Genomic DNA, 27,632 nt, shown 5'->3' with positions numbered 1-27,632 from the left:
GAACCAAGCTAGCACTACCATGGCCTCCGAGATTGCGGAAAATTGTTCAATGGTCATCGCTGCTATGTAGCTTGTGCTACTTTCGCTCTGCTGCTACTGATGTCTGCGTAGTGAAGATGGGTAACGTTGGGCACGGAAACAGTGACCTATAAGAGACCGCTTTCGCACGGGTGATTTGAAGTGCGCTAACGCGATGCGGACAATCAAACCGTGACTTTATTTCAAATAAGCACTTTCTTGGCACAAAACTAGCACGACGAGGGTTATAGACCACTATTTGAACAATCAACGCCGGCTATTAGCATTCCTTCAAACGGAGACATAGGTCCCCAGAAAAACATCAATTGAGACAAAACAGCCTACGGTTTAACATGAAGATTTCAAATTAGGAGAAACTTTTCAAGCATGAGGTGCCCGCCAAATATACGATTACTTGTTATGTAGCAATATAATTGCGACGTATTGTGCTTTAAAATATACATTTCTGATTTAGCATTTATTGCCATGATCACTTTGGCGCATTCCAGCTGCATTAGCGCTTGTGACCTGTCAAAGGTAATTTCAGTGTCGCCTCTCATAGTGCTCAAGACTACGCATCTGTGTACATGGTCCTTTTTTTTTTGCTTTTTGGCCACCTCCGTAGGTTCGTGTATCCCGATGCTGAGAGTCGAACCACCGTTTCGAACTTAAAAGCGGAACGATGTAAAACTGAGCTATATACATCACGGTGGCGCGCCCTGCGTGGCGTTGCTAACCTATAGCACATTTATGCTGTGTGTCCCACCGGCATTTGTATACTTTTGCGCACATTTACCTTAAGTTAAACAGTTCAGTGTCCGCTGCCGGAGGTGAATCTTTCGAGCGTTCGCATGCCGCTGCGGTGCTGTCAAGCTACATTGCAGTTATGCTATCAATCACAGTCGAACCCACTTATATCACCAGTGAAGTGCCCCGAAAATTTTATTGTTATAACTGATCAGTGTTATAAGAGGGTTGCACGAAAAAAATCACAGCGTATCCACGGAGTGAATGATGATGAGTGGGGAGAAGTGTCCGTCTGTCCATCTGTCCACGTTTCCATGTGTTCGTCCGTCCTTGCATGCGTCCATGCGTTCGATCGCGTTCGAGAACGCAGAAGGCGCCCGTGTAACACCGACGAGGCACGAGCTAAGGAAGCCGAGCGCAAGCGTCTTCAACGCACCCGCCGCTGTGCTTCGTCCACGTTCCACCAACAATCCGCCACACATGACGACAACCCAGGAGACAGAGAGGCACTCGTTCTCCGCGTACCCAGGCACAGCCCGCGCAGCAGCCAATCGGAGAGTAGCGGTACAGCGCCATTAAGAATGCCCCAATTCAACTGCGGTTTGTATCTACTTCTATGAGACAGCGCCGTTTATTATACTGTTCGGGAAATATTGGCTTCTCTTTCTCGTCTCTTCTTCTCTCAGTTACAGGTGACGCATGACAAGGCCAGACTAAGAGGAGCTTACCCCTAAAAAATGCAAAAGAGGGGATGATATGCTGTTGAAATAAAAACATAACTATCGCTTGGGCTTCCTTGTTAGTCCTTTTGATAGCATCTACTGAGGCACTACGTACGAATAGCGGGGCGTTTGCTAGCGTTTGCCATGGATAAAGAGAGCAGAATTTCTGCTCAGTGGCACAAAAGAGCGCAGGTCCTCAACTCATCGAATCCCGAAGTAGTCACCTGGCAATCAGCGGTTGAGAAGAGCGAACAGAAGAAGGCCAAACATACTGTGGAGACACCGAAAAAAAAGGGAGGAACGTCTAACAAAGCGGCGTCGCCATGCAGAAGGCTGGTTGACTGATAATACGGTGAAACTCCGTGAAAGTGCTAGTCCGACTCGGTACTTGAATACGAGCTTCGTAAACAGTTCGTTTAGATATGTGTGCGACGAATGGACAGCCTCTGCTACAAGAAAGGCTTGGCGCCGGTAATTAGTTCCTTGCGTGAAACGTTCAGCTTAGCCGACGCCCCCTTAGCTCACGCTATGTATAACCTGGCGTATCCGAACGAAGTCACTGCGCCTGTACGTTTCATTACGCCGTTTCGTGCAACCGTTTAGGCGCTTAACGGTGGTAGAACATATAGCCAAGCGTGTTATTTTGACGTGTGTGTAGTTAACCAGCCAATACAATTTTCCGCGCTTGGTGGCGACCACGCCTCAATGTTTCTGGAGCTTCCAGATTGCTTAGGATGATTTCCTTAAGATTGCATGCAGGACGTGAATAGTCTAGTTTTCCTTTTTTTTTCGAGAGTTGATTGTCAAGTTTACAGACGGTGGATGCAAGACCTGTTTGCCGCTATCAATATGCAGGGCATATAGTTAGCGTTATCATTTTTCGTGGGCACACGATCACTCGAGTAAAAAGTCATCTTGAATACACCTATTACTGCCTTCGTCAACGCCACGACCATGTGGCGATATTACGGTGCTAGCTACGACAGAGAATCAACTCACCGAAGCACTGTCGAGTGACCAGGGCTGTCATCACCACGGCGATGGTGAGGGTAAGAAGTGACAGCACAGACAGTGAGCCTGCAAAAGTGACAAAACAAATTTATGGGCAGCGAAGGGGGTGGCACTGAACTGCGCTAGCAAGTGCATAGGTGTTGGTGATTATAATTATTGCTTTTAGGCCTAAGTTGTGTTCAATGTAGGGAGCGTTACAAAAAAAAAAACCTGTCCACGTACTCTTCAATGAAACTGAAGTAGTGATTCAATGAACTATTATCATTTTACTATAGTTAAACTAAATAGTTACGGACTTTCTCTTGATTATCTTCTTATTATTTAAAACGTATTTAGTAGACATAAATACTATCTGCCGGATATATTTCAAAACTGGGATACTAAACTAGAATAAATGCCCTAATTATTTCCCTGAAGTGAAAGAAGCTGCCTCAATGGAAAAAGGGAACAGCGCGAACGCTTCTGCAATGGCTCCATTCACACGTGGCTTCGCTTTCTGGAGTTTACCAGGTTGGCAGCGTACATAGAATACATGCTAAACGTTGGTAGCCTTGAAAAAACAACCAGGGATTTTGTTCTAGCAGGTGGTATCCCAAAGACATACAAAATTCGCAATACGGTTTCCGAAAAGATAAGTCCACTGAGCTCGCATTGCTCACGCAAAACGAAATAATTCTTTAGGTGTTCGAAAGTCAAAACTTGGTTTTTGGTATCTTTTTGGAGTTTGCGAAATCATTTGACCTCATTAACTACAACATGCTAATTAAAGAATTGAAGCACTATGGCATTCGAGGAAAAAACTTTGTTGCTTATCACATCTTATTTGCAACATCTTACGCTGTTTGTCATGGTTAATGTTCACTAATATTCAATTAACCCAGTTAATGAAGGTGTACCACTGGGGAGCATTCTTTGTCCTTTTCTCTTGGTTCTTTATATTGATGATGTTGTTCACATGATCGTACGGCAAGACATATATTATACGCTGATAATGCTAAACTCTCTTTCGATGACTCGGATGTTGCACGTCTTTCGGATCGGGCAAATGAAGCACTTCATTTCATTCACTCGCGGGCTACTAGCAATGATCTAAAACTAAACATCAGTAAAACTAAGGCCGTTTTGTTTCACTTGCGGAACAATTCCTGTGTGATCCCCCAATCAGTGCTCAATATTTCTGAAATGGAAGTTGTAAATACATTCAAGACACTAGATGAATTTTTCTCAAGTAACTTGTCCAGGGATGATCGCATCAATTAATTGCTCAAAGATCTGTCAAAGATAACTGGCCTTATGCGTCGACATTGCTTTACCTTCGCTCTTGCAATTAAGAATATAACATACAATGCTACATTTTCCTCCACTTTGACTTATGGTGCACTGGTCTGTAGGACAATAAAACAAGAACATATAAAAAACTGCTGTTACTACAAAAGCATGCAATACGCATAGTTTTTACCGATCCTTACCTAAGTCACACACAGGACATGTTCGAAAAGCTTGAAATTTAAGCGTACAAGACATGTACAATTTCAGATTACCTCGGTAACCCAAGTTGGAAACAAAAAAAATTTCCCCTTCTAAAGACATTGGAGAAATTGACAAAAAATGACCCTGCATACTACACACGCCATCCTGAGATATGGAAAGTTCAAAAGTGCCACACGACTTATTGAAAGTAAATGCTCGGGTACACATTACCTACACTACTAAATGAAATTGCCAGAAATAGTAACGACGTAGCTTCAATGACTCTCAATCAGTTACGAGATATGTATGTGCAACAATGATTGTTTTGTAGTTCTAGGTATTACATATGCTTGCTGTCTTTATTTGAAATTTAGTGAATGACCAATAGTTCCGACATGTAAAGAATGAATATGTTAAATAATAAAAATTGCAATCTAAAAAAGTTCTTGCTGTCCTGATGTTAATAAGTCAACTACTAAGAATTGCAATCCAGAAAAGTTATGACAATTATGTTTATGTATGGTTTTTTATTGATGTGTAAACGTACTTTTTCGTGCTCTTTTCTTTGTTCCTTCTTTCTCTGTTCATAAGTTGCATTTTATTTTTATTGTTGTTGTAATCACACCACTGTATGCCATAGTCTGGTGCACGGATCTAGTCAAGCCTTCTCAGGCTTTCTGTCCATGCGACAAACATCTCTCAGGCGTTGAATAAACTGAATTGGTTTGAATTGAAGATCGCCGATTCAAATTGTAACCACTGACTTTCGAAAGGCCATGAGGCAGGTACAATATACTGAGGCCCTATTCGCAAAAGAATGCAAATTTGTAACAGCGAAGCTGCTTAAGCCAATCGTACCATGTATGTGAGGCCTGTAAGAAAATCATCACCAATAACAGGTTTGTGTCACAAAAACTGAGCAAACATCCCTCTCGCAACCGGTCGACTAAAGATAAAAAAAGGAAACATTTAGCGCCGCAACGAATGGCTGTGAAGCGACGGTGGCAAGCTGAAGACTGCGGGTACGTACAGTGAGGGATTGGGCCCGGGCAAGGCAACGGTGGCCACGAGAAGGCCCCGAAGCAATGTAAGGTCTCGATAAAAGAGCATCTTACCTGCGTCGCCCTTGCCTCCGGTCTTTTTGTCGTCCGGATTTTGAGGACTCGGAGCTGGACCGGGAGCTGGACCTGGACCAGGAGGTGGTGGTATAGCCGACTCGTGGACCGGCACCGCTATGGCTTTTTTCCTGTCGATGTCCAAGTCGGCGTGACTCGCCCTGGTGTCGACGCAGTAGACCGAGAACCACGTGAAGTCGTTCCAGTTTTTACCGGTGGGCAGCGATAGCGTTACGTCTGTCTTGGCGATCCTGGGAAGCTTGTCTGTACTGCATGCGCGGATGGAATAACACAGGGCGCCGATTGCTAATCGGTAAACCCCGGTGAAAGCGGACGTTTCCGCGAGCATCTCCGAGCACAGCAACGCCATATAGGCACTTCGAACTTGAGCACCCGTTTTTTTTTTAAAAAAAACAAGTTAGACACATCCTCAAATAGTTGTAGGGCTTACCGTGCCTGAACCGCAATATGGTCTTGACACAACTGTGTTTGACACAATGTCGACAAAAAGTAAAAGACAACGCACAGATATGCCCTATCAAAATGTAGGAGAGGACGGCGGCCACCGTATGCTAATTAGTAGAGAATCGGACACGTTATTCCAAGGCTGCACGTTTGATCGCTGCCAGGCGGCAAGTTGCATTTCATTCTGTTTAATTTTGTTATGCTTAAACTGTAGTCATTACAAACATGGTCTCTGTACCTTCCGTGGCTTGATTTTTAGTTCTCATTACCAATGCCAGAAGCCGCACAGTGAAAAATGCACCGTACAACAAACGCACTAGAAGAACATTGTATGGCTCTCAGTGCGCTTTGAATTCACCCTGTGGTGTTACCATTGATAATCGAACAGACTGGTACTTTACAAACATCTTCTCGCTCCCTACATTGTTTGATTGCGGTGTACATTGCTTGTTCCCGCCATTTTGTACGGGGCCGTGGTTCGAACCAAGCTCCCGTAGAGGACTTTGCCTGACCCCAGCCCTCAGCATCCCAAAGAATGGAACGTAGGAAAGAAAAAAAAGCTTCGAAGTACTTACCCTTCATGGTCTTAGTCAGTGTAGCAGCCTTGAGTAAAGTTACCCGCAAACGTTTTCAGTACAAGTAGGGCATATTCAAAATGTGCAGGACAATCTATCGACAAACCCGTAATGTCGATCCGCAATGTTTAGTTGGGCGCGACAACAAAACGAGCCTCATATCGCATCCTTTCAGGTGCTAGCTGCTGTTTATTTAATCTTCGTTCTGCGATAACTTCCGATTTCTACTTGTGTTGTTCACGCAACGAGGAATCCCTGATAATGCCGAGAACAAGGCGTCACCGTCGAGCAGCCGTAGTATCACCAATATCAATCAAATATATCAGTCACCCGAACGAGGAAAATAAACTACTGACACCAGCTTGTTCTGTCAACAATATTGGCTTTGCACTTTAGTTCGCAAATGATAATCGGGCATGCGATAAACTGCTCTTCAACCTCACTGAGGGAGCCGGATCGATCAACTTTAGCTTGCGGACGTTTCAGCTCAACGAAAACTAGAATTTACGTACACGAACTTGCAAGCAGTGCAACGGAGGCTGACGAACACAGCAACAGAAAATGAGTGCTGCCACAGGAGGCTCGATTTGCGCAAAAGTTCCAAACGGATCTCTATGCAAGATTCGCCTGCACGTCCCAAAACCACCATACGGTCATGAGATACGCCGAGGAGGGCTCCGGAAATTCCGACCATTAGGTGTTCTTTAACGTAAACTGACACCGCACAGTTCACTAGCCTCCACCGTTTCGCCTCTATCGATATGCGACTGCCGTGGCCGGGATCCGGTCAGCATTTTTAGGTCAGAACTTTCGGGTCAGCATCCACGCACCCTAGCCACTGACCTACCGAGGCGGACAACGGGCGAGTTTGTAAACATGCGCAGAACTCCGAAGTTGGTTCTCGTCAATGTATAAAAGCACAGTGAGCTTCACTGAGCATTCAGTGCTAGATTACGGAAAAAAAATGGCACGTTTCCTAATCTGAAAGCTCCGCAAACGAGTGCAGCTCAGCCCCTCCATGGGATCTCCTTTGGAAACGGTAGCAGATGATGCCACCGTTTCGCCCAGAAAGAAAAATGGCGGACGTACTCATGGGTTGCCGAAGCACCAAACATTATGAGTATACGCCATTGGTGCCACATATATCTTTCATTGCATCAGAGTATGTATAGAATCGAGTAGCGGCATTGTCAATGTGCTATATTTATTGATGTAATGTGTTCTGGAAGTTCTCCGCCATAAGCCTATGATACATGCAATAGTTTTCTTATTTCTTCGGGTTGCTACGATCGCATTGTGAAATAGTGAAAGAAATACACATACGCAGGCTAGAGACGCTACGAACGTTTCGTCTTTCTAGCAAGTGTCAACGGCGTATTTTGCGCTACTCCGCAATGCATCCTTATCAACTAGTTCGGCTCTGCTTAAATATTGTAATCATTTTATCTACAAGTTGGAGCTCGTGACTTTACGTTTGGAATGCCACTAAAAAAAGAAAGATCTAAATTCAAACACAAAACACGCACGATGACATTCTAGCCAAGACATTCGCAGGCTCTGAGCATACCCGTACGTGGTATACGATCTCTCGATGGCACGAACGGCATCCTGCCGTATCTAAATGAAAAGTAGGCCTGAAAAAATGTGCCTTACAAAGAAAACTATCAAAAAATGGCTCCCGGTTACACACAGTTTGGTACCACTGCTGTATTCTGGTAAAATGTTATTGTCGCACGCTACAAAGCGTGCACTTCCTAAAAAAACTTGAAAACCACCCATTGGGTAAATGTGGGGCCCCAAAGTAAAATAATAAAACACTTGTGGAAGAGATGAGATTTGTAGTACGACACTAACTTTACTAGAATCTTTCAGTGGATCTCTGGCACATAAACAGGGCAGTCGTTTTTGGTTGCTAACTAGCTTCGTCAGATATGATTTTTTTCCGCCGCATATTTCTCATTCAGTTACAGCAGGTCCCCATTTCTACCAATGAGAGATGGACCTACGTATTCATGCTCCATCCTCCCGAACTCTCGTGATTTAGAAAAAAAAGAAGGCTCCTCGTACTTTTCATTGTAGAGCAGTTTGGTCATCTGAGCCACTTCTGTGCACTTATTCGGCGCTGTCATGAAGAAGGCGGCTGCAGGAAAAGAAACAACAACGAAGTAAAACCAATTACATTGCGAGAAAATATGAACGCGTCAAAACGCTCTGACAACTCAAACATTGTACATTTTGGTCAATGAAGTCGTGCACCCGGTTCTGTAAACATTATACGCATGAAGATACCGGTACCTTATTTATTTATAATAGAGGTATGATATATAAAAGTGATATATTAGAGACGCTGTAGTGAATGGATCCGAAAAATTCGGCATCTGGTGCTTCGTAACATGCACTGAGATCGCACATACAAGGCCTCTGCTAGATGGCCTCCATCGAAAAGCGACCGCCACGGACTCTTTCTTTTCCGGCCTCCACCAGTACTGTGCGGATGTGGCTAACACCTACCACATAATGTACGGACGTGCCTGCTCAATATTTCTTCACCCTCGTAGCCCAATCCAACCAATCAGGACTAGGAGGGGGCTCTGCTCGATTGCCAGGAACTTCCGGCCCAACAAGTCACGGTCCAGCGTGCCAGGACAGCGGTCATGACCAAGGGGACCCCTGACTAGTGACTCCACCTAGTACTGTGGAAGCTAACACACCAGAGCATGGTTTCCCTGCTCACCTCTCCGTTTTTAATAAATGTTTACCACCACCACCACCGCGACCGGGATCAAACCCGCTACCTTCGGATGAGAACCAGAGCACCCTATAGCCACTGATACACCGAGGCGGACAATGACCGCTGAAAGTACCAAGGTGCTTGTTCTTTTTCGCGCGATTTTTTTAGTTTATTCCTATCACATTCGTAGCTTCAAAATTGCGGCGAAACTTACGTCATACTGTTGCGTAATAGTAAAAAGCGGCCGCAGTTGGACGCGCATAATACAAGTAGACATTGGTGCAGTTTACTTTTTATTCTTAGCTTGTCACCGACTATAGGCTTGTTCATTCTCCGAATCGCTTGTAGAATTTTGCAGCCAGTCTCTTGTCGAGTTTCTCGAACTTATTCACTATTTCCCAAAAATTCTGCTTATTTAGGTAATCACCATGTTCAGCAATACAACGTTTGTCGTTCACTATAGCGGCGCTTTGGTCGCTTCTAGTAGTTTAGTGCTGAAGTGAAAAAATACGTTGAGGCAATCAACAAGAAACCTGACTCAAACACTGGAGACATGCATTCAGCCAAATGGAGACGATGCTGAAAAGTAAATATGCGCTTACCTTCATAGATGCTCCTGCTTTCACTGCACAAAACAGGCGATTCTTTTTTTTTTCAAACTTTGTTCGTATTTGAGTGACAGTTTTTGCTATCAAAATATGCTTTAAACATATAAAATTGTTGAATTTTCCACTTCATTCGGGCTTATCTTGTGATGATTACTGACTTGTTAGTTCGGTGGCATCTGGCAGCCCTGCACAGAACGCTCGCTTGTGGCCTGGCCCTGGCATGACTGTATTAATCCCATCCCGCATTATACTCAGGAAGGTCGAGTGAAATGCGAGATGGGGTGGTGCGCGCGAAACGTAAGACGGCACTCTAGGGCAGCGCTGTGGTATACTGTACTCACAGCCTGCGCAGCCAGCGTCGTACTGGAACTGCTTGAGCAACATCGTCGCGCTGTCCTTGAGCGTAACGTCAACAGCGCTGGTCTTTCCTAACATAGGGGACAGCTTGCCCAGGCTCTGTTCTTTCGGCAGCATGAAGTTGGGAGGCAACACCACGTGGCCGAAGTCAACCTTCATCACAGCGACAAACAAGATATCGAAATGGAAGAAATGCATAAAATAAAATAGATATAAACAATAATTTCAATGTGGTAGGAATTCCGAGATTATGTGGAATCTGGCGGCCTGGCTTAGTTTTGGCTACTCGCTCAAATCGGGAGATTTCTTGCGCCTCGATAAGCTCGTCAAGCGTATTGTGTAAACCCAGTTGACGGAAGACTTTGGTGCTGGTGCTTCGAGACAACATAGGGCTTGTTTGTGAATTATCCTGATTAGGCTATCGAGTTTTGACTTTTCTGCTGTGATCCATCGGTGGTACGTGGTCGTATAGGTGATTTGACTTAGTACGAATGATTGGATCAGACGGGTGATGCTAATCTATTTCATGCCTTTGTGTTTATTGGTAATGCGCCGAATAAGGCGCGTCGTTTTCGACACTCTGGCGTCAATGTTGCGAACTGTCTCTCCGCTGGTACCTTTACTTTCTATGATGAGACCTAGCACTCGGATTTTATCCACGGGTGGTATGACGTGGCCGTCGCTTGTAGTGAGTTTTATATCGGTGTGTGTCTGCGTTTGGGGATGTTGCTTGGGTGGTCGACCTGTGAGTGTAGGGTGATATAGCAGTAGCTCAGACCTCTCCGCCCAGCAGGATAGCCCTGTTCCTTGTAAATACCGTTCCACTGTGTCAATATCCTCCTGTAGTCTTTGTTCAATGGAACCATCACTGCTATCCACCCATACCAAGAAACAGTACCGCACATAGCAAAACAGCACCACTCCTACCAAGAAACATGCACCCTGAACACAACAAGGGCAGACGTGTCAGTGGAGCCAGAGCCATGTCAAAGTTTTTTTTGGGGGTGGGGGGGGGGGGGCTCAATCATACGCGGTCTTTGTAAATGCAGCACGCTACCAGAAACCTCACCGCTTCATGACTGCTGTTGCAGACCACACACAACAATGCAAAAGCAGCGCGTCTATCATCACACCGAACGTAGAAACGGCGGAGGAATTGGCCATCGTGATGGCCATTGCCCACAAGAACGCCTCATATGTAATCAGTGACTCGCAGACGGCCGTTCGAAACTATACCAGCGGCAGAATCTCCCCCGAGGCATTGCGGATCCTGAAAGGGGTCATGACATGGTCACCCAACGATTTGCGGTTTTTGGCGAAAAACGAAAGTAGAGTGTTGCATACGCTTGTGAACGTGTGAAAACTGGACTGTGAAAGATGATTTTTCAGTAAAAAATGAGCCGTAGAGGTCTTCGGCCGTAAACTCCGCCCACCGCCGGTGACTGCCATTTTGCCACGGCGTGCGTGACGTCACAAACCCATGGGAGCAGTGACGTCGTCCGCTACCAAACAGCACCTTCGGCCCGTGGTCAGTGTGTTGTGAGTGATGCTTGCCGCGTGGTCCGCACGTGTTGCAAGTGTTGCGAAGTGGTACCGGTACCATCGCCATGTTGTTCAGCACCATAATCAGCTCCCATTTCGGGCAATGATTCATCGAGCAACAGAAGCGGCGTCGACGTCATGTATGCTGCGTGTTTTGGTTTTGACCCCATCGCCACCAGCTCGAGCGACGAAGAAAGCGTCGAAGACGAGGCGAACCCGGAAACCAACAAACCTCGGTGTTGCGGCAAACGTTGCACACGGCCTTCCGCAATGGTAAGTAGCTTTATTTCAAGCGTGCCAGGTTGACAAGCGAAGTTAACGATTTGGAGACGCTGCATTCGCGAGCACACGGTCGGGACAGCGTACGAGCACAGGCTCGGCTTTTTCACTGGTATACCGAACTCGCCGAGAAGACGCTGGTCGTCATTGTAGCTGTCTGCCGTGAAGTGCGTTGAGCACAAAACAGATGCGTTGCCTGCGCTGCTGTCTTTCATGCGCACGTTTATCTCTCAAGCCTTGCGTTTGGCGGGCTCTTTAGAAAACTTGAAGAATGACACAGTACTCTCCCTGCTCTGTACACGCTCACAGCGAAGCATGGGCGACGCGGTAGCATTGCTGCAACCGCTGCTAGTGATTTAGTTCCGGTGGTACGTTGAATAACGCTCAAACAACTCGATTGCAAGCGCAGCTGACCACGAAACACGATCGCCCTCCGTACTGCACACCATGCAGACGCTCGCGGCGCAATCGGTTCGTTACGTCATGGCTAGTGAGCGTGCCGGTGTTGCCCGTGCACTAGGCCACTCGCTCGTTTATAAAAAAATATTCCATTAGACATTAGACATTACCGGCCCGACCGAATGCGCTGAAATTTCGCCAGCTTGTGTGTGAACGTCAAAGGACCAACCCACACAGCACGGATTATGACCAAAAATTGGGTGTCATGACCCCTGCAGTACAGGAAAAATTCTCGAGGCGGACTAATAGGTGCAGATCTTTCGGTTCCCTGCCCACACACCACTAGGTAACCCGGAGGACAGCCCGAATCAAGTGGCGCACAACCTGGCTCGAGGTCTCCCGTTCCGAGTCGCGTTAGACGAGGTGGCCACCCAAACGGACTTTTCTGTGCCGGTGTGGGAATGGGAAGATCGGCTCACTATACTTCGTGATATAACTCAACACTATCGACTGCAAAGGTACCCCCCACTTCTACCCAAGCTAAATCAGACCCAGTCCGTGCAATGGCGGCAGCTACAAGCACACACATGCACGAACCCCGTAATCATTCATCACTTATATCCCGACGTCTATAGATCCAATCTCTGCCAGTACTGTACCACCAGAGCCACTCTTGACCATATCCTATGAGAATTCCCAGCAATAATAAGAAATTCTGGGGTGGCGGCCTCCAATGAAGACCTGCGGGCACGTTGGCGGACTGCGCTGCTCAGTTCGGGCCTGGACAAGCAACACTGGGTGATCCAGCAGGCCATGAAAGCTGTCTGGAGACATGGTTTCTTCGTTAGCTCCTAGGTGGCAGCCCAGTCCAGCAATCGGCCGGAAATCCACAAAGTTTACCTCTGTCTTTGTAAACAATAATTTTGACGCGTAACATCTCAGTTTGTTTTGTAAGCGTGAGAGCATCACTGGCTTAAGCGTGTGCAGAGTTCTCTTCAGAGTGCGGGAGAGAGAATTTTTGTTGGAGCGCCCCGCTCCATACAATTGTAGTCAATGCATGAGGCAAAAATTGTGCTCACCCCTCTTACGTGGCCGGGGGGGGGGGGGGGGCTGCCGCTCTTTCAGCCGAACCTTCAATCCATGCGCACAACCTATTTTCCCCGGGTTACTTATTTAGTTCATAATATTTATGAATACTGCTACACTCAATAAGGTTGTCAGCAGAAGTAATATGCTTAATTTCCAAAATTGCCATAAGAATGAGTAAAAATGCATGGCAGCTATGTATATGCCTTCGAAAACAAAAACGCTGGTTTACAATAAACAGGCACAAGGGCACATGATGAAATCGGAACTACATTGTAGATGATAACTACTGGAGGATGATAGCTACATTAATTTTAATATACAAGCACAGACACACATATAGTTCAGAGAGTTACTACGACAGGTGCGCCGAGAAACGTTTAGTGGATAGATGTGAAACTACTTTCTAAGTAAATATATTCAACTGGGCCATTTCGCGAGGAAAAAAACGAGCACTTTAATTGCTGGTGCAGAAAAGGTTCGTGTACATGCGTGCCTCTGCTTTTTAGCACGTCTTATATAAAAATGAAATAGCTGCCATACGTTCAACTTAAGCATTAACAGAAAATGCTAAAATGAGCTGAAATTTAGACGAACACATAGAAATAGAATACAATAAACATTGGCGTATGGCATCTATTCTTCTCAAAACGAAATCAACTTTTGGATGCGAAGCGTCTCAAGGTCGAGCTCGATCCGGTGTGCGGCGTGACCACCCTTACAGCACATGCGCGTTTCTCTCGCTCTCGCTGCTCTCATACGCTCCCTCCTCTCTCGCCTCGCTACGCCATAGTATAGGCAGCGTGTGCTAGTGAGTTTCTTGATTGAAAAAAAAAAAAAGAACCGACTGCTCGAGTTACACAACCGTTTAGCGGCTACCCCATTATATAAGCACTGAATGTTGACCTCCAAGGTAGTGCCGGTGGGAGATTTCTCCTGTGCGTTGCTGAACAATCGAAATTTGCAGCGTGCGCCCAACTAAAAGCGACCGCGGCTCTCTGTGTGCTATCAGAGTGTTCCATCTCTCATTGCCGTTTGCAGCGATTGGCGTCCTCCTGTGGGGAAGAGCGGTCCATCACTGCGTGCTTTGTGCTTCCCCAGGTTTGTCTCTTGTGCGGCGCCGCGATTAAGCGCTAGCGTTCACCACCCGCTGCACCGCATCTCTACACATGGTTCCCTTTAGAGGGAGATGGCGTAATTTTTTATCATTCCGATTATTCACACGAGTTTGAGACACGAGGTGGTATTGGCATCAGAGGGATAACAGCGGATTGCTGGTAGTCACGTCTGTTTTGACTGCCATGGTATGAATGTGTCCACATTACAAAAGAAAAGATGGATTTAGCGTAAGTGTCCCTCGTCGTCCGTCTTTTTTTTAGTTCGTCTAAATTCCAGCGCTGTTTTCTGTCCTTTGCGCAACGAACAACTGATAACCTACAATAGCTCTCGCAACACTTGTATAATAGAAAACATTGCCACTATGCCACTTCAAAGTGCAGGGGGAACAGACAGATGGAGACAATACACCATGGGGACCACATACAGACTGGCCAATATTCCTATAGATGTGTTCCTGTTTTTGTCAAAAGCGCATTACCATCACGGACTAATCCTTTCAAAGCTATCGCACAAAGGTCGGTCCGCCTACCGAAATATTGGCCAGCCTGCCTGAAGTTGCTCTCCTTCGCACCTTTGCATTACACAGCCGTATCACTTAACTACGAGCAGCAAAGCAGTGGAAGTTCTTCAATAATTACCTAGGAAAGGAAAAACATGCCAACGATTTAGCCCAGTAGGCATATTTACGCCTCTGTTAACGCGATTGCTAACGTTAGCTTTGGCGTACATAATCCCTTTCACGGGTGCCTCTCCCCCTCTTCATTTAGGTCAAAGTATAGAGCAGATTTTGCGCCCCCACTTATAGGTAACTAAGGGGGGGGGGGGGCACTTCTACTCCTTCCTCCCCCTTTGTGCTCACGCTCATAAACGCTAGCCAAAATAAATCCATACCTAAAGGAACAATTAAGTGAAACAATGACTTGGCTTACGGTAATAAACTGCAGTCTGAGAACTCTAATGTCTTCAGTTTCACTATCATAGGTTCATTACTAGCGATGAAAATCAAGGTTGAATTTAACTTTTTAAATTTTGCACCAAAATCTCTGCGCGTGACGTCATAAATTTCAATACGTATTTTTCTTACTTTCGCATATTTAGGGATTGCAAACTACGTCGGACTCAGCAGACGCCATCAAAATCAACGACGTCATGGTATTTGTGGAGATAATTATTCTCAATGTGGCGTCTCTAGCCCCTTCGCCAAACGTCGCCTCGCGGAAGGAGTGGTGTTTTCAAAACTGGGAAATTGCTCTTTACGAATACGCAAAAAATCGTTATGTCTTTTAATGTCCCTATAAAGTGAACGGCGCTATACATATACCCGCGCTAGGCCACGGTCGAACCACTTCCTCATTACCGTTCATTGTTCGAAGATGGATAAAATGTGGCCTCCCACCAAATATTCACCTCTTAAACGAAGTGCCCACGAAAGGGAGACACTGGGCGTGTCAGCATGTGAGGTGCCTTGCAGTGAAGTTCGAGAACACGGGTTCAAATACGGGCAGGGTGGCCAAAAACCACGTGACCTTTTGTTGGTATTGCGGAGCTTATGCACTATAGTATATTTTTTTTCAGACTTCATTGTTGCTAAGCTTGACACTTAGCGCCCTTCAGATGCACGGTAATACACTACACGCAAGGTGTGGCATATGTCAGCGGATATTTTACCATGCCAGTATCCACCATGGCTCCCCTTACGCATTTCTGTCACGGATAAGACTTAGTGAAATATATGCTGATATGTGGCAAAAGAAAACTACAAAAAAAAATGGGCAGATCCCACGTACAGCGGGAATCGATGGTATGCGAAGCATGAATGAGAAATGTTGATATGTCACTTCAAAATCAGCACAACGTGACGAGGTGGAGGTAGATGAATGCCGTACATGACCTCCATGTCATTATTATCATGCTTGGATGTGTCGTTTGCCTTCGTCATCTATTTGCCTCACGTGATACCACATTTAGTATATGTGGAGCTTGCGAAGTGGCCGCGAGCACACCATGAATGGCCCAATATACTGCAATGTAGCGTTGACGAGCGCGCACTCTGGGCAGAGCGACGCTACGTTAGCGAAACGTGAGCACTCTATAGTCTGACGCCAAACACGACCAGCGTCCGTCGGCGCGTCCCGACGGCAACCGGCGCGAATTGCGACATGCTGCATTTCGCGCCGATGCGTTACACAGACCACACTGCGTCTCCCTCTTATCGTGACCGAGGGATGTCGGACGCGCTGAAACGCGCATGCATCAAAGCAACGCAGTGTGGCGCATGCCTGCGAGTATTTGGCAAGACTGCGACCTGGCGTGGCTACGCCGCCGCGACGCGACGAAAGGAACGCCGGCGAGCACGAGCACCGCGTCACGTCGAAATGTATTGGCGCCTCCGGCTGTGGCATGTAGTCATGTTCTCATATGACACGCATCTCATGATAATCATTTTTGCAGCAGTCACATAACTTCATCATTCATTGACGTCCCGTAATACGGAATTTGGCATATGTGAAGCTAGCGAAACGGCCGTGAGCGCATCATGAGTGTGGCATGTCGTCATGTTGTTACATAACACGCGTGTCGTGATTATCATGTTTGGATGTGTCGTTTACATATGTCGTCCGTTCGCGTCGCATAATGCCAAGTTTGGTACATGTGAAGCTTGTGAAATGACCGCGAGCGTATCATGAGGGTAGCTTGTAGTCATGTTGTTACATGACAGGTATCTCATGTTTATCATGTTTGCACCAGTATCATACCTTCATCCTCCATTCACGTCCCATATTGCCAAATTTGGTATAACTGAAACTAGCGATACGGCCGCCAATGAATCATGAGCGTGGCATGTAGTCCAGTTGTTACATGACACGCATCTCATGATTATCATGTTTGCACCAGTCACACACCTTCATCATTTATTCACGTACCATACTATCAAGTTTGGTATATATAAAGCTAACGAAACGGCCGCGAGCGCATCACGAGCGTAGCATGTAGTCATGTAGTTACATTACACGCATGCCATGATTTTTATGTTAAGGTCTGTCGCTCGTGTTCACCATCCAATCATGTCATACCATACCAGTTTTGCAACATGCCTTGTGAACGAAACCACCATAAGAGCCGCAGGGCCATGAAATGTAAATTATGATATTCATGACATACGCGTCAATATTTTCATGTTATGACTAGTCAAATATGTTCTTCATACAGTCATGTTATGCCATACCAAGTTTGGTATCGATACAATTATTGAAACGGCCAGGAGAGCTAAAAGTCGTAGGCGGCTAGATATATATATATATATATATATATATATATATATATTGTAATGATGACAAAGCGGCGATCGTGCTCGGCGCATACCTGGAAGAGAAGGAAGACGACGAAGAGGAGGCAGATAAAGAACAGCCGGCCTGCAGCAAAGGCGTTGTCTCTTTGTCTCATTTCTCCTCGTTACAATGGCGCAGTCGCGAACTACTGACCCCGATATCCCTGCGTCCACTACACTTCGAAGTGGACGAGTGCTCTCGAACTCCCCACCGATCACGGACGGCGTCCAAGCCTCCACGGCGGCACCGCATCATGACTGCAGCGAGGCCATTTCTCGAGGCTTCTCTCTGTTCGCCCAAGAGCTCAAGACATCCGGGTTTGGCTGCGCCTCTTTTGGATCGTTCAACGAGAACGAAATTCCATATTTTCAGGGATTCAAGGATGACCCTACCAACTGGGTAAGCGTGATAAACTCGGTTGCCCTTAAATACTCGTGGAGCGACACGATTAAGAAGTCGGTCGCTGAAGGACGTTTGCGAGGATCTGCCCAAGCGTGGCATCGTTTCCAAGGCAGTACATACGCTACATGGCAAACATGGAGCGCGGCCCTGATATCCGCGTTTGCGCCGCTTCCGAGCGCTTACGACGACCGTTTCATGACCATGCGGTCACGCCGGCAAGGTGCAACCGAGGACGTCGCGACTTACATCTACGACAAGCTGGACCTTTTACAAGCTTGCGATATACAGTGGACCTCCTCCGCAGCCAGGCAGTACATCATCGACGGGATCCATGACTCGACGCACGCAGCCGTCTTGTCCGCCTACAACCACCCAGTCCACATCTCCACTTTCGTACGCCAGGCAATGGAGTTGCAGGACACGTCTCATCGCCGGGCGGCTGCAGTTGGCCCAAAGGAGTCAGCTTCACCGAGACGCGGATGCTATACGTGTGGCCGCATCGGGCATGGGTATAAAAGCTGCCCACAAAGTCAACCTCAAGCGATGCAATATCAATCACGCCCACTTCCAACCCTCAAGGTCCGCGTCGACGGCATCGGAGAACTGACAGCTCTCGTTGATACCGGAGCTCAACGTACGGCGTTGCTTCGCCGCCACGCCTCCGAACCTCTCCAGCCTTGGACTGAGCCACCACTGCGGGGTCTCGGTGGCGACGTACTACCGGTCGGTGCCCTAAACCTGCAACTCAACACCGAGGCCGGCAGCAAGTTTTTGTCCTCGGTGCCCGTCTTCGACGACCTGCCCACAGACATGGTTTTAGGGGCCGACTACCTGCTCTCCGGGGAAGTGCGCCTCACGGTGGAAGGAAGTACCGTCAACCTCCATCCTGTGGCTCCAAGTGTGCCTCCGGCGCAATCCCAAGGTGAGCTGACGACGCCACTCACACTTCCCGCAATACTCGAGAGGCACGCATCGCTCTTCGCTGATACTACTACTCAGCTTCCCGGAACTAGCGTGCTAGTGCACCATATTACTACCGACAATCATCCGCCGGTGTCCATACCGTTACGTAGATATGCCGAACGAGAGCGGATATTAATTGACCAGCAGGTGCAAGAAATGCTTGCCGCAAGCATAATCAGGCCATCTTCTAGCCCGTGGGCAGCACCTGTTGTCCTAGTCCGTAAAAAGGACGGCAATCTCCGATTCTGTGTTGACTACCGAGAGCTGAACAAGCACACCATACCAGACTCGTACCCGCTGCCACGCATTGACGACGCTATTGACGCCGTACGAAAAGCGAGGTTCTTTTCGTCGCTAGATTTAAAAGCAGGGTATTGGCAGATCAACGTGGCTGAAGAAGATAAGTTTAAGACGGCCTTCCGAACACCATCTGGCTTGTACGAGTTTAATCGGATGCCGTTCGGTCTGCGAACTGCTCCAAGCACCTTTCAGCGTGCCATGAACACAGTGTTAGGCACACTGATAGACCGTGCCTGCGTCGTGTACCTCGATGACGTTCTAGTCATCGGGGAAACAGAAAAACAACATCTACAAAATCTCGACACGGTTCTGCAGAGGCTACACAACACCGGCTTTCGACTTAACCGCGAGAAGTGCCAGTTTGGGTTGACGACAATATCTTATCTTGGTTATCAGATATCTCATAATGGCGTACGACCCTTGCCTGAACGCATAGACGCCGTTGCCAAATACCCTGCACCAACATCTATAAAACAGCTCCAGGTATTCCTAGGAATGGCGTCATACTTGCGCAAGTTTGTACCGAGCTTTGCGTCAACTGCTGCTCCACTCACGGACTTACTGAAGAAAAACGCCCAATTTCAGTGGGGTCCTTTGCAGGATAACGCCTTCCAAACCCTCAAACACCAGCTTACACATAGCCCGGTGCTCTGCCACTTTAATGAAGATTGGATGACAGAAGTCCATACTGATGCGAGTCAGATTGGCCTGGGGGCGGTTTTACTTCAACGTGACTCGAGTGGGCGTGGGCACGTCATCTGCTACGCCAGTCGTAAACTATCGGACGCAGAACGGCATTATCATTCGAATGAACTGGAGTGTTTGGCTGTAGTATGGAGTGTGGATGAAAAGTTCCGCCACTACTTGTTTGGCCGACACTTCACGGTAGTAACAGACAACTCCGCGATTGCGTGGATGTTCCAGAAGCAGCACCTCAAGCACAAGTTTGCCCGATGGATTGTTCGGCTCCAAGACTATACGTACGACATCCGTCACCGTGCTGGAGCACAAAATCAGCTTGCGGACGCTTTATCGCGAAATCCGATCGAGGAATTCTCCACACGAAATCGAGAAACCTGGATCCTGTTTTCGCAACAGGACGTGACCAAGGCTCAGCAAGCCGATGGAAGACTCGCATCCGTTATAGACTCCATTGGCGATGCGGGACGCAATGCCAAGTTTGTCTTACGTAATGGAACGCTGTATCGGCGTCACTGGGCCGATAAAAGCACCGAGTGTCATCTCCTGGTCATTCCTGACACCTTAAGATCGAGCGTACTACGCGCCATCCATGACACTCCCGAGGGAGGCCATGTTGGCTACAGAGCCACCTTACGCAAGGCACAAGAACGTTTTTGGTGGCCGAAAATGGATAAAAGCGTGCGTTCATACGTTGCCAGTTGCGAGATTTGTCAGCAACACAAACGACGTCCTGGAGCTCGACATGGACTTCTTACGCCGATCAAGCCTCCAGAGACAATTTTCCACACGTTGGGCATAGATCACATCGGGCCTCTTCCAATGACGACAGCGGGCAATCGTTACATTATACTCGCTGTGGACTACTTGTCCAAGTTCGTAGAGGTCGCGGCCGTGCCTTCGCTTGCTGCTAGCCATGTCATCCGATTCCTGAAAGATCGCTTCGAATGGCGACACGGTCTTCCTAACAAGTTGATCTCAGACCGGTCGACCACCTTTCGCAGTCGCGAGCTCCGCACTTACCTACAACAAGCTGGAGTGGACCATCACTTCGCGTCGGCATACCATCCACAGGCGAACGGACTGACCGAAAGGTCGAACCAGACTATCCAGGCTAGACTCGCACCGTACTGTAAGAATCACAAACGAGGTGAGGCCGACTGGGATGATCATCTCCAAGCAGCTGCGTACGCAGTGAACACGGCGGCACACAGCTCCACAGGAATTTGCCCCTACGAGATTGTCTATGGTCAGCTCCCGCAACTGAATGCTACGTTCGGTTTGAACACTCCCGTTAAAGTAGGGCGTTCCGCTGCACGCCAGACACTTTGTCGCGATATCCGTGTGGAGGCGCGTAGGAGGATTGTGCATGCTCAACAGGCACAAAAGCGATACTACGACCGACGCCACCGTCCCGCGCCGAAATACAGTGTAGGTGATGAGGTGTGGCTACAGCGAGGTGCGCCATCGTCTTCAAACAAACTGCACCCAAAGTACGACGGCCCTTACATTATTTCTGAGCGCTTGGGAGATAACACTTGGCGAGTACGATCCACAGCTTCTGATACGCGCAGAGACAAGAGAAAACGGAATAACTTTGCGGTGCATGTGTCGCGGATGAAGAACTGCATACGGCGGCAAACGTGACATTGGTTTGTGTTTTTCTTACAGGAGTAGACCAGCTGCAGCGTGGCCGAGTGTAATGATGACAAAGCGGCGATCGTGCTCGGCGCATACCTGGAAGAGAAGGAAGACGACGAAGAGGAGGCAGATAAAGAACAGCCGGCCTGCAGCAAAGGCGTTGTCTCTTTGTCTCATTTCTCCTCGTTACAATATATATATATATATATATATATAGGATATGGCACAACGGGAGCGTTGTCAACAAGGATAAATATATTTATTTCCCAACAGTTTCGGGAGGGGACCTCCCTTCATCAGGGGATGAGTTATACTGCCTTCCTTCATCCCCTGATGAAGGGAGGTCCCCTCCCGAAACTGTTGGGAAATAAATATATTTATCCTTGTTGACAACGCTCCCGTTGTGCCATATCCCATACCTTCACGAAGACTAACTGGCCCATTGAATTATTACTCCCACTATATATATATATATATATATATATATATATATATATGAGATATAACAGACAGTAATGCCAAGGAATGTACAGGGGAAGTTATTAACATTAATGGAATGTAAATAAGAAGAAAGAAAAGTGGATGAAAAAATTACCAACTGTAATTACCTAGCATCGAACGCGTAATTCGAAGGTCGTAGGTTCGTTTCCTGCTTACAGTTGGTAATTTTTTCATCCACTTTTCTTTCTTCTTATTTACATTCCATTAATGTTAATAACTTCCCCTGTACATTCCTTGGCATTACTGTCTGTTATATCTCATTATTATTGTGTTAAAAACACGGAAAAACGAGCCCTTAGGTATACACTTCTTTCCCTTATATATATATATATATATATATATATATATATATATATATATATATATATATATATATATATATATATATATATATATATATATAGATAGATAGATAGATAGATAGATAGATAGATAGATAGATAGATAGATAGATAGATAGATAGATAGATAGATAGATACGCTCAAAGTCTTCGATGTTCGCTAAGAAATACTTCGCATTTAAAATTGCGCCTGGAGAGAGTGAACAAAACGTTTATTTGATGTTCTGCGCAAGAAAATAGGTGAATGGTATTGTGGAGGCGCTGCGTTAGAGTGCCTCGAGCGTGCAGCGGAGTCGTCACGTCACACGTGAGACATGAGCACCATCTGGCAGTTATCTTGGAAAACGGAGCGCGCGCGCGGCGTGCGCGCCCGTCTCGGAGGTGATAAGGTGCAGAACGCAAGGCGACGGGTTGGTGCCACCACCACGTCGTCTCAGCAAAGCGTTGGAAACAATTGCCTTTCGTGCAAGCGTTGCGTGGTCAGTGCAGTATGATAAACACTACGTCCCTATAATTGCTTATATATATGTCTTGTCTAGTGAAAGATTTACGTACAAAATATTGACGTGTTGCTGTGGTGCCTCAGATATGCGCAATAATTGCTTTTTACTTGAGAATCACACAAGTATTAACGCTGAACTTTGAGCAATATTGGTGGGCGCTGCGGATGGGGTCGGTCGTTTAAGGTATCGGTTGGTCAATCCGGTGCCTTTTAAGGTGCTGTTAAGGGTGGACAAACAGACAAATGTACAGACAGAGAGACCAAATTTTAGGAGCGAAGCTCCTTATAGCGGCACCCGTTCGTCTCTCGTAGCCGTTGTAGTGTGTAACAAGTATAACATTTTGACTTTCAAGGTGGTGCCGGTGAGAAATTTCTTCTGTGCGTCGTTGAACAATAAAAAATAGTGCTCAATGTACATGCCAATAGCTGCTAATGGTAAATGAGAGACAGGAGCATTTGGCTTTTAGTTGAGACGCACGCCGTAATCTCCATTAACAGCCATTGGCATGTGCATTGAACGCTATCTGACAAAAAAGGGTTGCTACGTTATACTCGCTGGGTGTAACCTCCTTAGTTTTAGAAAGGTTTAGCGAGCGCTGGGCTGCAGTGCCATGAATACAGTGAACTAGTATATACCATGAACTCGAGGTGGTTAAAGGTGGGAAGTAGACCTGAAGTGCAAGCCGTAAGAAAGTGTGCGTGTGCCACCTCTCATTTAGTCCTTGGAATGTCTGCTGGATGGCGGTGCTTCTATATGGGAAATATATGATGAAAAAATGCGGGATGGTGGTACTTGCAATGTTGAATAGATAGACGAACGGACACACAGACAGATGCATGGATGGACGCATGAACGGGTGCAGGGGCGGATGCATGGAAGAACGCAGGGACGGACTCACGAACAGACGCACGCACGGACGGGCAGATGGACGCATAAACGGTCACACAGACTGACGCATGGACGGACGGAAGCAAGAACGAATGGACGGACGGATACTTCGCCCCACTCTCCATCATTCACTCCGTGGATATGCTGCCATTTTTTTAGCGTCCAAGGTCCCCTAGATAGACTATCATCTTTAATAGTTGCGTCGTTGGCAGTCGACCCTATACGCGCCTCGCTACGCAAAGTGCGTCGGGAAACAACTTGTCCGCAGAACGTACGCACTGGAGGTGTCTAACGGTGAGCTTTTTATACACACCATATACTGTTAGCAGTTCCATGGCCTCCGAGATGGCGGGCGCGCGGCGTCGCGCACCCGCCATTTCGGAAGCCATGGCAGTACTCATAGCGCGATCACTTCAGAGTGTTTGTGCTTACGTTCACTCAAGTTCGCAACTCCGTTGCCCACAGAATAGTGAACCACGGCACGACTCCATACCTGCGGTGCTTACCTTTGCCACTGTGCAATAAATGCCGAAGGACTTGTACTCGGTGACCTTCTTGGTCAAAGTCAGGTGCACTGTTTCACCGGTGTATTTTTTCAGTTTTTCGGTCCTGTAAGAGTACACATTGGGAATGGTTACACTTAGTCTCGTGGTTTTAACGGTGAGAGATGCGAGCAGCCGAATCGTAAAAGAAGGAGTTTTCATTGATATGTGTGGTTTAACGTGCCAAAACCACCATATGATTATGAGAGACGCCAAAGCGGAGATCTCCGGAAATTTCGACTACCTGGGGTTCTTTAACCTGCACCCAAACCTGAAGAAACGAACTGTCGTTCAACTTTTACCCAGCAAAACAATATTGATAAGTAATATTTGACGGCACAGACACAAGTTTGCTAATGGACTGGTATTCAAGCGTCACACTGATGACGTCAGTGTGGCATAATCATGTGGCTGTTGACCTGCGTCAGTGTGACAACGAGGCTGCTTTGACACATGTCAAAGGACATTTTAACACTAAACTGTTTCATGTCTACCACGACTTCGCTGATGTATTTTTGTCCCAGCTATCACGGAGAGCCCGCATGTGATGCATGCAGTGGCGTGAATGTGACATCAGAGTCATTATGTCCCACCATGTTGGTAACCCAACATGAAAGATTTCAGTGACGTCAGCATAAGTCCTCTACACTCGCTATTAACGCCTGCGGCCTCGTCAAAAATGTCCCTCTAGTGTAAGACGCACCATCTCTTATGCATATGTCATGGAACGTTGTAGATTTACTGCCAGAATCAAACTATAACAATAGAAAGCACAGCCGAAATTTACGATACATTTGTGCACTGCTTGCGATGAACAATACTGTGTGCTTTCGCAAGTGAAACCAGGTTTCAGCGAAAAAGAGAGATAATACACATGTGTCAGCGTACCAGCAACCACAGTTTCTCGCTATAGTAGCTAAAAGAAAATCTTGCGGCACCATCTGCAAAGTTTCGTAGGGATGCCACGATGGCAATGATGGTATATTACGCTAGGATGCATGTGTTGAGTGAGGTTTCGGCTTAAAAGTGAATACGACTGCGCAAATAAAGCTTCTCCAAAAAAGCTGTATGTATGCATGTCTGTATGTACATACATACATACATACATACATACATACATATATACATACATACATACACACATACATACATACATACATGCATGCATACATACATACATACATACATACATACATACATACATACATACATACATACATACATACATACATACATACATACATACATACATACATACATACATACGTACAGACAGACAGACCAACGGATGTTTCGCCCCACTCATCATCGTTCACTCCGTGGATATGCCGTGTTTTTTTTTTTTGATAAGCCGAGCAGCGAGGAGTCCGAGGTTGAATTCAACAGCTCGAATTTTATTTCGGAGAGCAGTAATGGACGAGGATCGACCCAGGACCAGCCAGTACTCGTGGGTGAGCGCAGTTTCGCATTCGTTTTTTCTAACGAGTAGCTAAACAGACAGGCTGCCTAATCACTTTGTTTTAAATTTATTTGTCAGAGTTTCAACGAGCGTTTAGAGAATAGATTATTCACGAGCTTATTTATTCATCTTAACGACCCCATGACAGCCCACAATGCTCCTTCATTCACGTAGCCCAAAAGCCAGAAAAGGTAGACAGGTGTGAGAATTGCGAGCTTTGTTATGAGCAGAAGTAAGCCGAGCTGAAAGCACTTTCTTTGCGGCAAATGTCAAGTGCGATGGTGTTTTACTGATGCGCGCGGAACTGTTTGTTTCAGCGACACAAACGACATGGTGAATGACCACTGCATTTGCTATGAAACACATACAAAAAAGTGTTGCAGATATGTGTACCAAACTTTTCGAAACCAAAAAAAAAAAGGAACTAGGCATGTTTTGTACACCTTCGAATTTTGTTTTTATTATAGTGTCTTTGCTCAAATATTGATCTTTATCCCAACTTTTTATTGTTGCCATCACAGCAAGTATTCAATTAAAAATTTTCACTTTTAATAAGTACATTATTAGTGTGCATTTTATTTTGATATACTACTTCGTTAGCTTTAGTTTACGAAACAGAAATATAGTGCTAGGACTTAGTTTATTAAAAAAAAACAGAACGAAATTTAGGACAGCATTTCCCATGGCCTTTTTTTTTTACGTGATCTCTGAACAACACCAGCTGGTCAAATTTCCCAGGATATTCAGCTACGCCGTACCTCATACCGTGGTTCAGGGACCTTAAACCCTTCAAAATAAGAATGAATTCACACGCTCTGCTTAATTCTCCGATACTTCTAAACAGGGTTGTCAAACTCGTCAGCGGGCCGCATGCAGCAACGCAATTTATCCCCGCCAGGGCCGGGCCAGGAAAGCAAGCAAAGATGAAAGTGAGAGGTGAGGAGTGGCAGAGGGTAGGTTGTCGTAATTGTCAGCTAACGTTACCTTTCGCAAGAAAATCTTTTTTTTCATATCTGATATACAGCTAATTTCTGAAGATTTGACGTACAGCATTGCAACATGTGAATACCTACCGTAATGACCTGGACGCCCATTCTAAAATACAGTTTTTGTTTGAAGGGTATGTTTCAACACTATGTGGGGCCCCGTTGCAACGATCTAGTGGCTAAGGTACTCGGCTGCCTACCCGCAGGTCGTGGGATGGAATTGCGGCTACAGCAGCTGCATATTAGATTGAGGCGAAAATGGTGTAGGCTCGTAAGCTCAGATTTGGCGCATGTTAAAGAACCCCATGTGGCCGAAAATCCGGAGCCCTCCACTACACCATCTCTCATAAGAGATGTTGAGGTGGTTCTCACACCGTAAACTGTATTCATTATTATTATTAATATTATCATTATTATTATTATTATTATTTTTATTAAATCCTGACGGCAGCATGGAAATCCCCACGAAAACAAATATTAATTATTATCTAAAGTTTAACGTCCCAGAAACATGATACGATTATGAAAGACGCCGTAGGGACGGGTTCCGGGAATCTCGGCCTGCTGGGGTTCTTCTACGTGCATCTAAATCTGTTTACACGGGCCTTACACATCTTTGTTTCCATCGAAAATGCAATCGCTGCAGCAGGGAATTGATCTCATGACCTTCAGGTTAGCAGTCGACAAGAGTAACCTCTAAAGCACCACGGTGGAGCTCCCTCAACCATACTTTCTAAAAAAAGAATTAAAAACAATACAGGACGAAGATGATAATGTACGGACACCAGGCCGCAAATGAAAAGCCCGCGGGGCTGGCGTTTGAGACCCTGCTCT

At 46.4% G+C, this 27,632-nt stretch overlaps 2 protein-coding genes across 2 annotated transcripts in view; one reads left to right on the top strand and one right to left on the bottom strand.

The window, feature by feature from the left end:
- The window catches only part of LOC119182262 (protein Skeletor, isoforms B/C-like), a 65,268-nt gene that overhangs the window by 28,549 nt on the left and 9,087 nt on the right, over positions 1-27,632 (bottom strand). Inside the window, exons 4-8 of the mRNA XM_075867803.1 lie at positions 24,318-24,420; positions 9,804-9,972; positions 8,191-8,263; positions 5,084-5,352; positions 2,487-2,564 (exon numbers count right to left, since the gene is read on the bottom strand). Coding sequence (XP_075723918.1) covers positions 2,487-2,564; positions 5,084-5,352; positions 8,191-8,263; positions 9,804-9,972; positions 24,318-24,420 — 692 coding nt within the window. The remainder of the gene's footprint in view (positions 1-2,486; positions 2,565-5,083; positions 5,353-8,190; positions 8,264-9,803; positions 9,973-24,317; positions 24,421-27,632) is intronic.
- LOC142765440 (uncharacterized) lies at positions 17,589-21,729 on the top strand. The gene is made up of 2 exons (XM_075866467.1): positions 17,589-18,897; positions 21,609-21,729. Exons 1-2 carry the CDS (start codon positions 17,703-17,705, stop codon positions 21,638-21,640), a joined length of 1,227 nt encoding a protein of 408 aa, XP_075722582.1. The 5' UTR covers positions 17,589-17,702; the 3' UTR covers positions 21,641-21,729.

This window comes from Rhipicephalus microplus, chromosome 6, assembly GCF_043290135.1.
Source record: "Rhipicephalus microplus isolate Deutch F79 chromosome 6, USDA_Rmic, whole genome shotgun sequence".
Classification (NCBI taxonomy): domain Eukaryota; kingdom Metazoa; phylum Arthropoda; class Arachnida; order Ixodida; family Ixodidae; genus Rhipicephalus; species Rhipicephalus microplus.
The sequence above is the reverse complement of the archived record's forward strand: the minus strand, read 5'-3'. Positions and strand labels throughout refer to the sequence as shown.

Bases quoted from the DNA above. Each gene is read 5' to 3' on its own strand.
- LOC142765440 (XM_075866467.1), top strand. From the start codon at position 17,703: ATGGCGCAGTCGCGAACTACTGACCCCGATATCCCTGCGTCCACTACA. The intron at 18,898-21,608 runs GTGAGCTGACGA...TTTTTCTTACAG, and splicing joins GCCTCCGGCGCAATCCCAAG to GAGTAGACCAGCTGCAGCGT.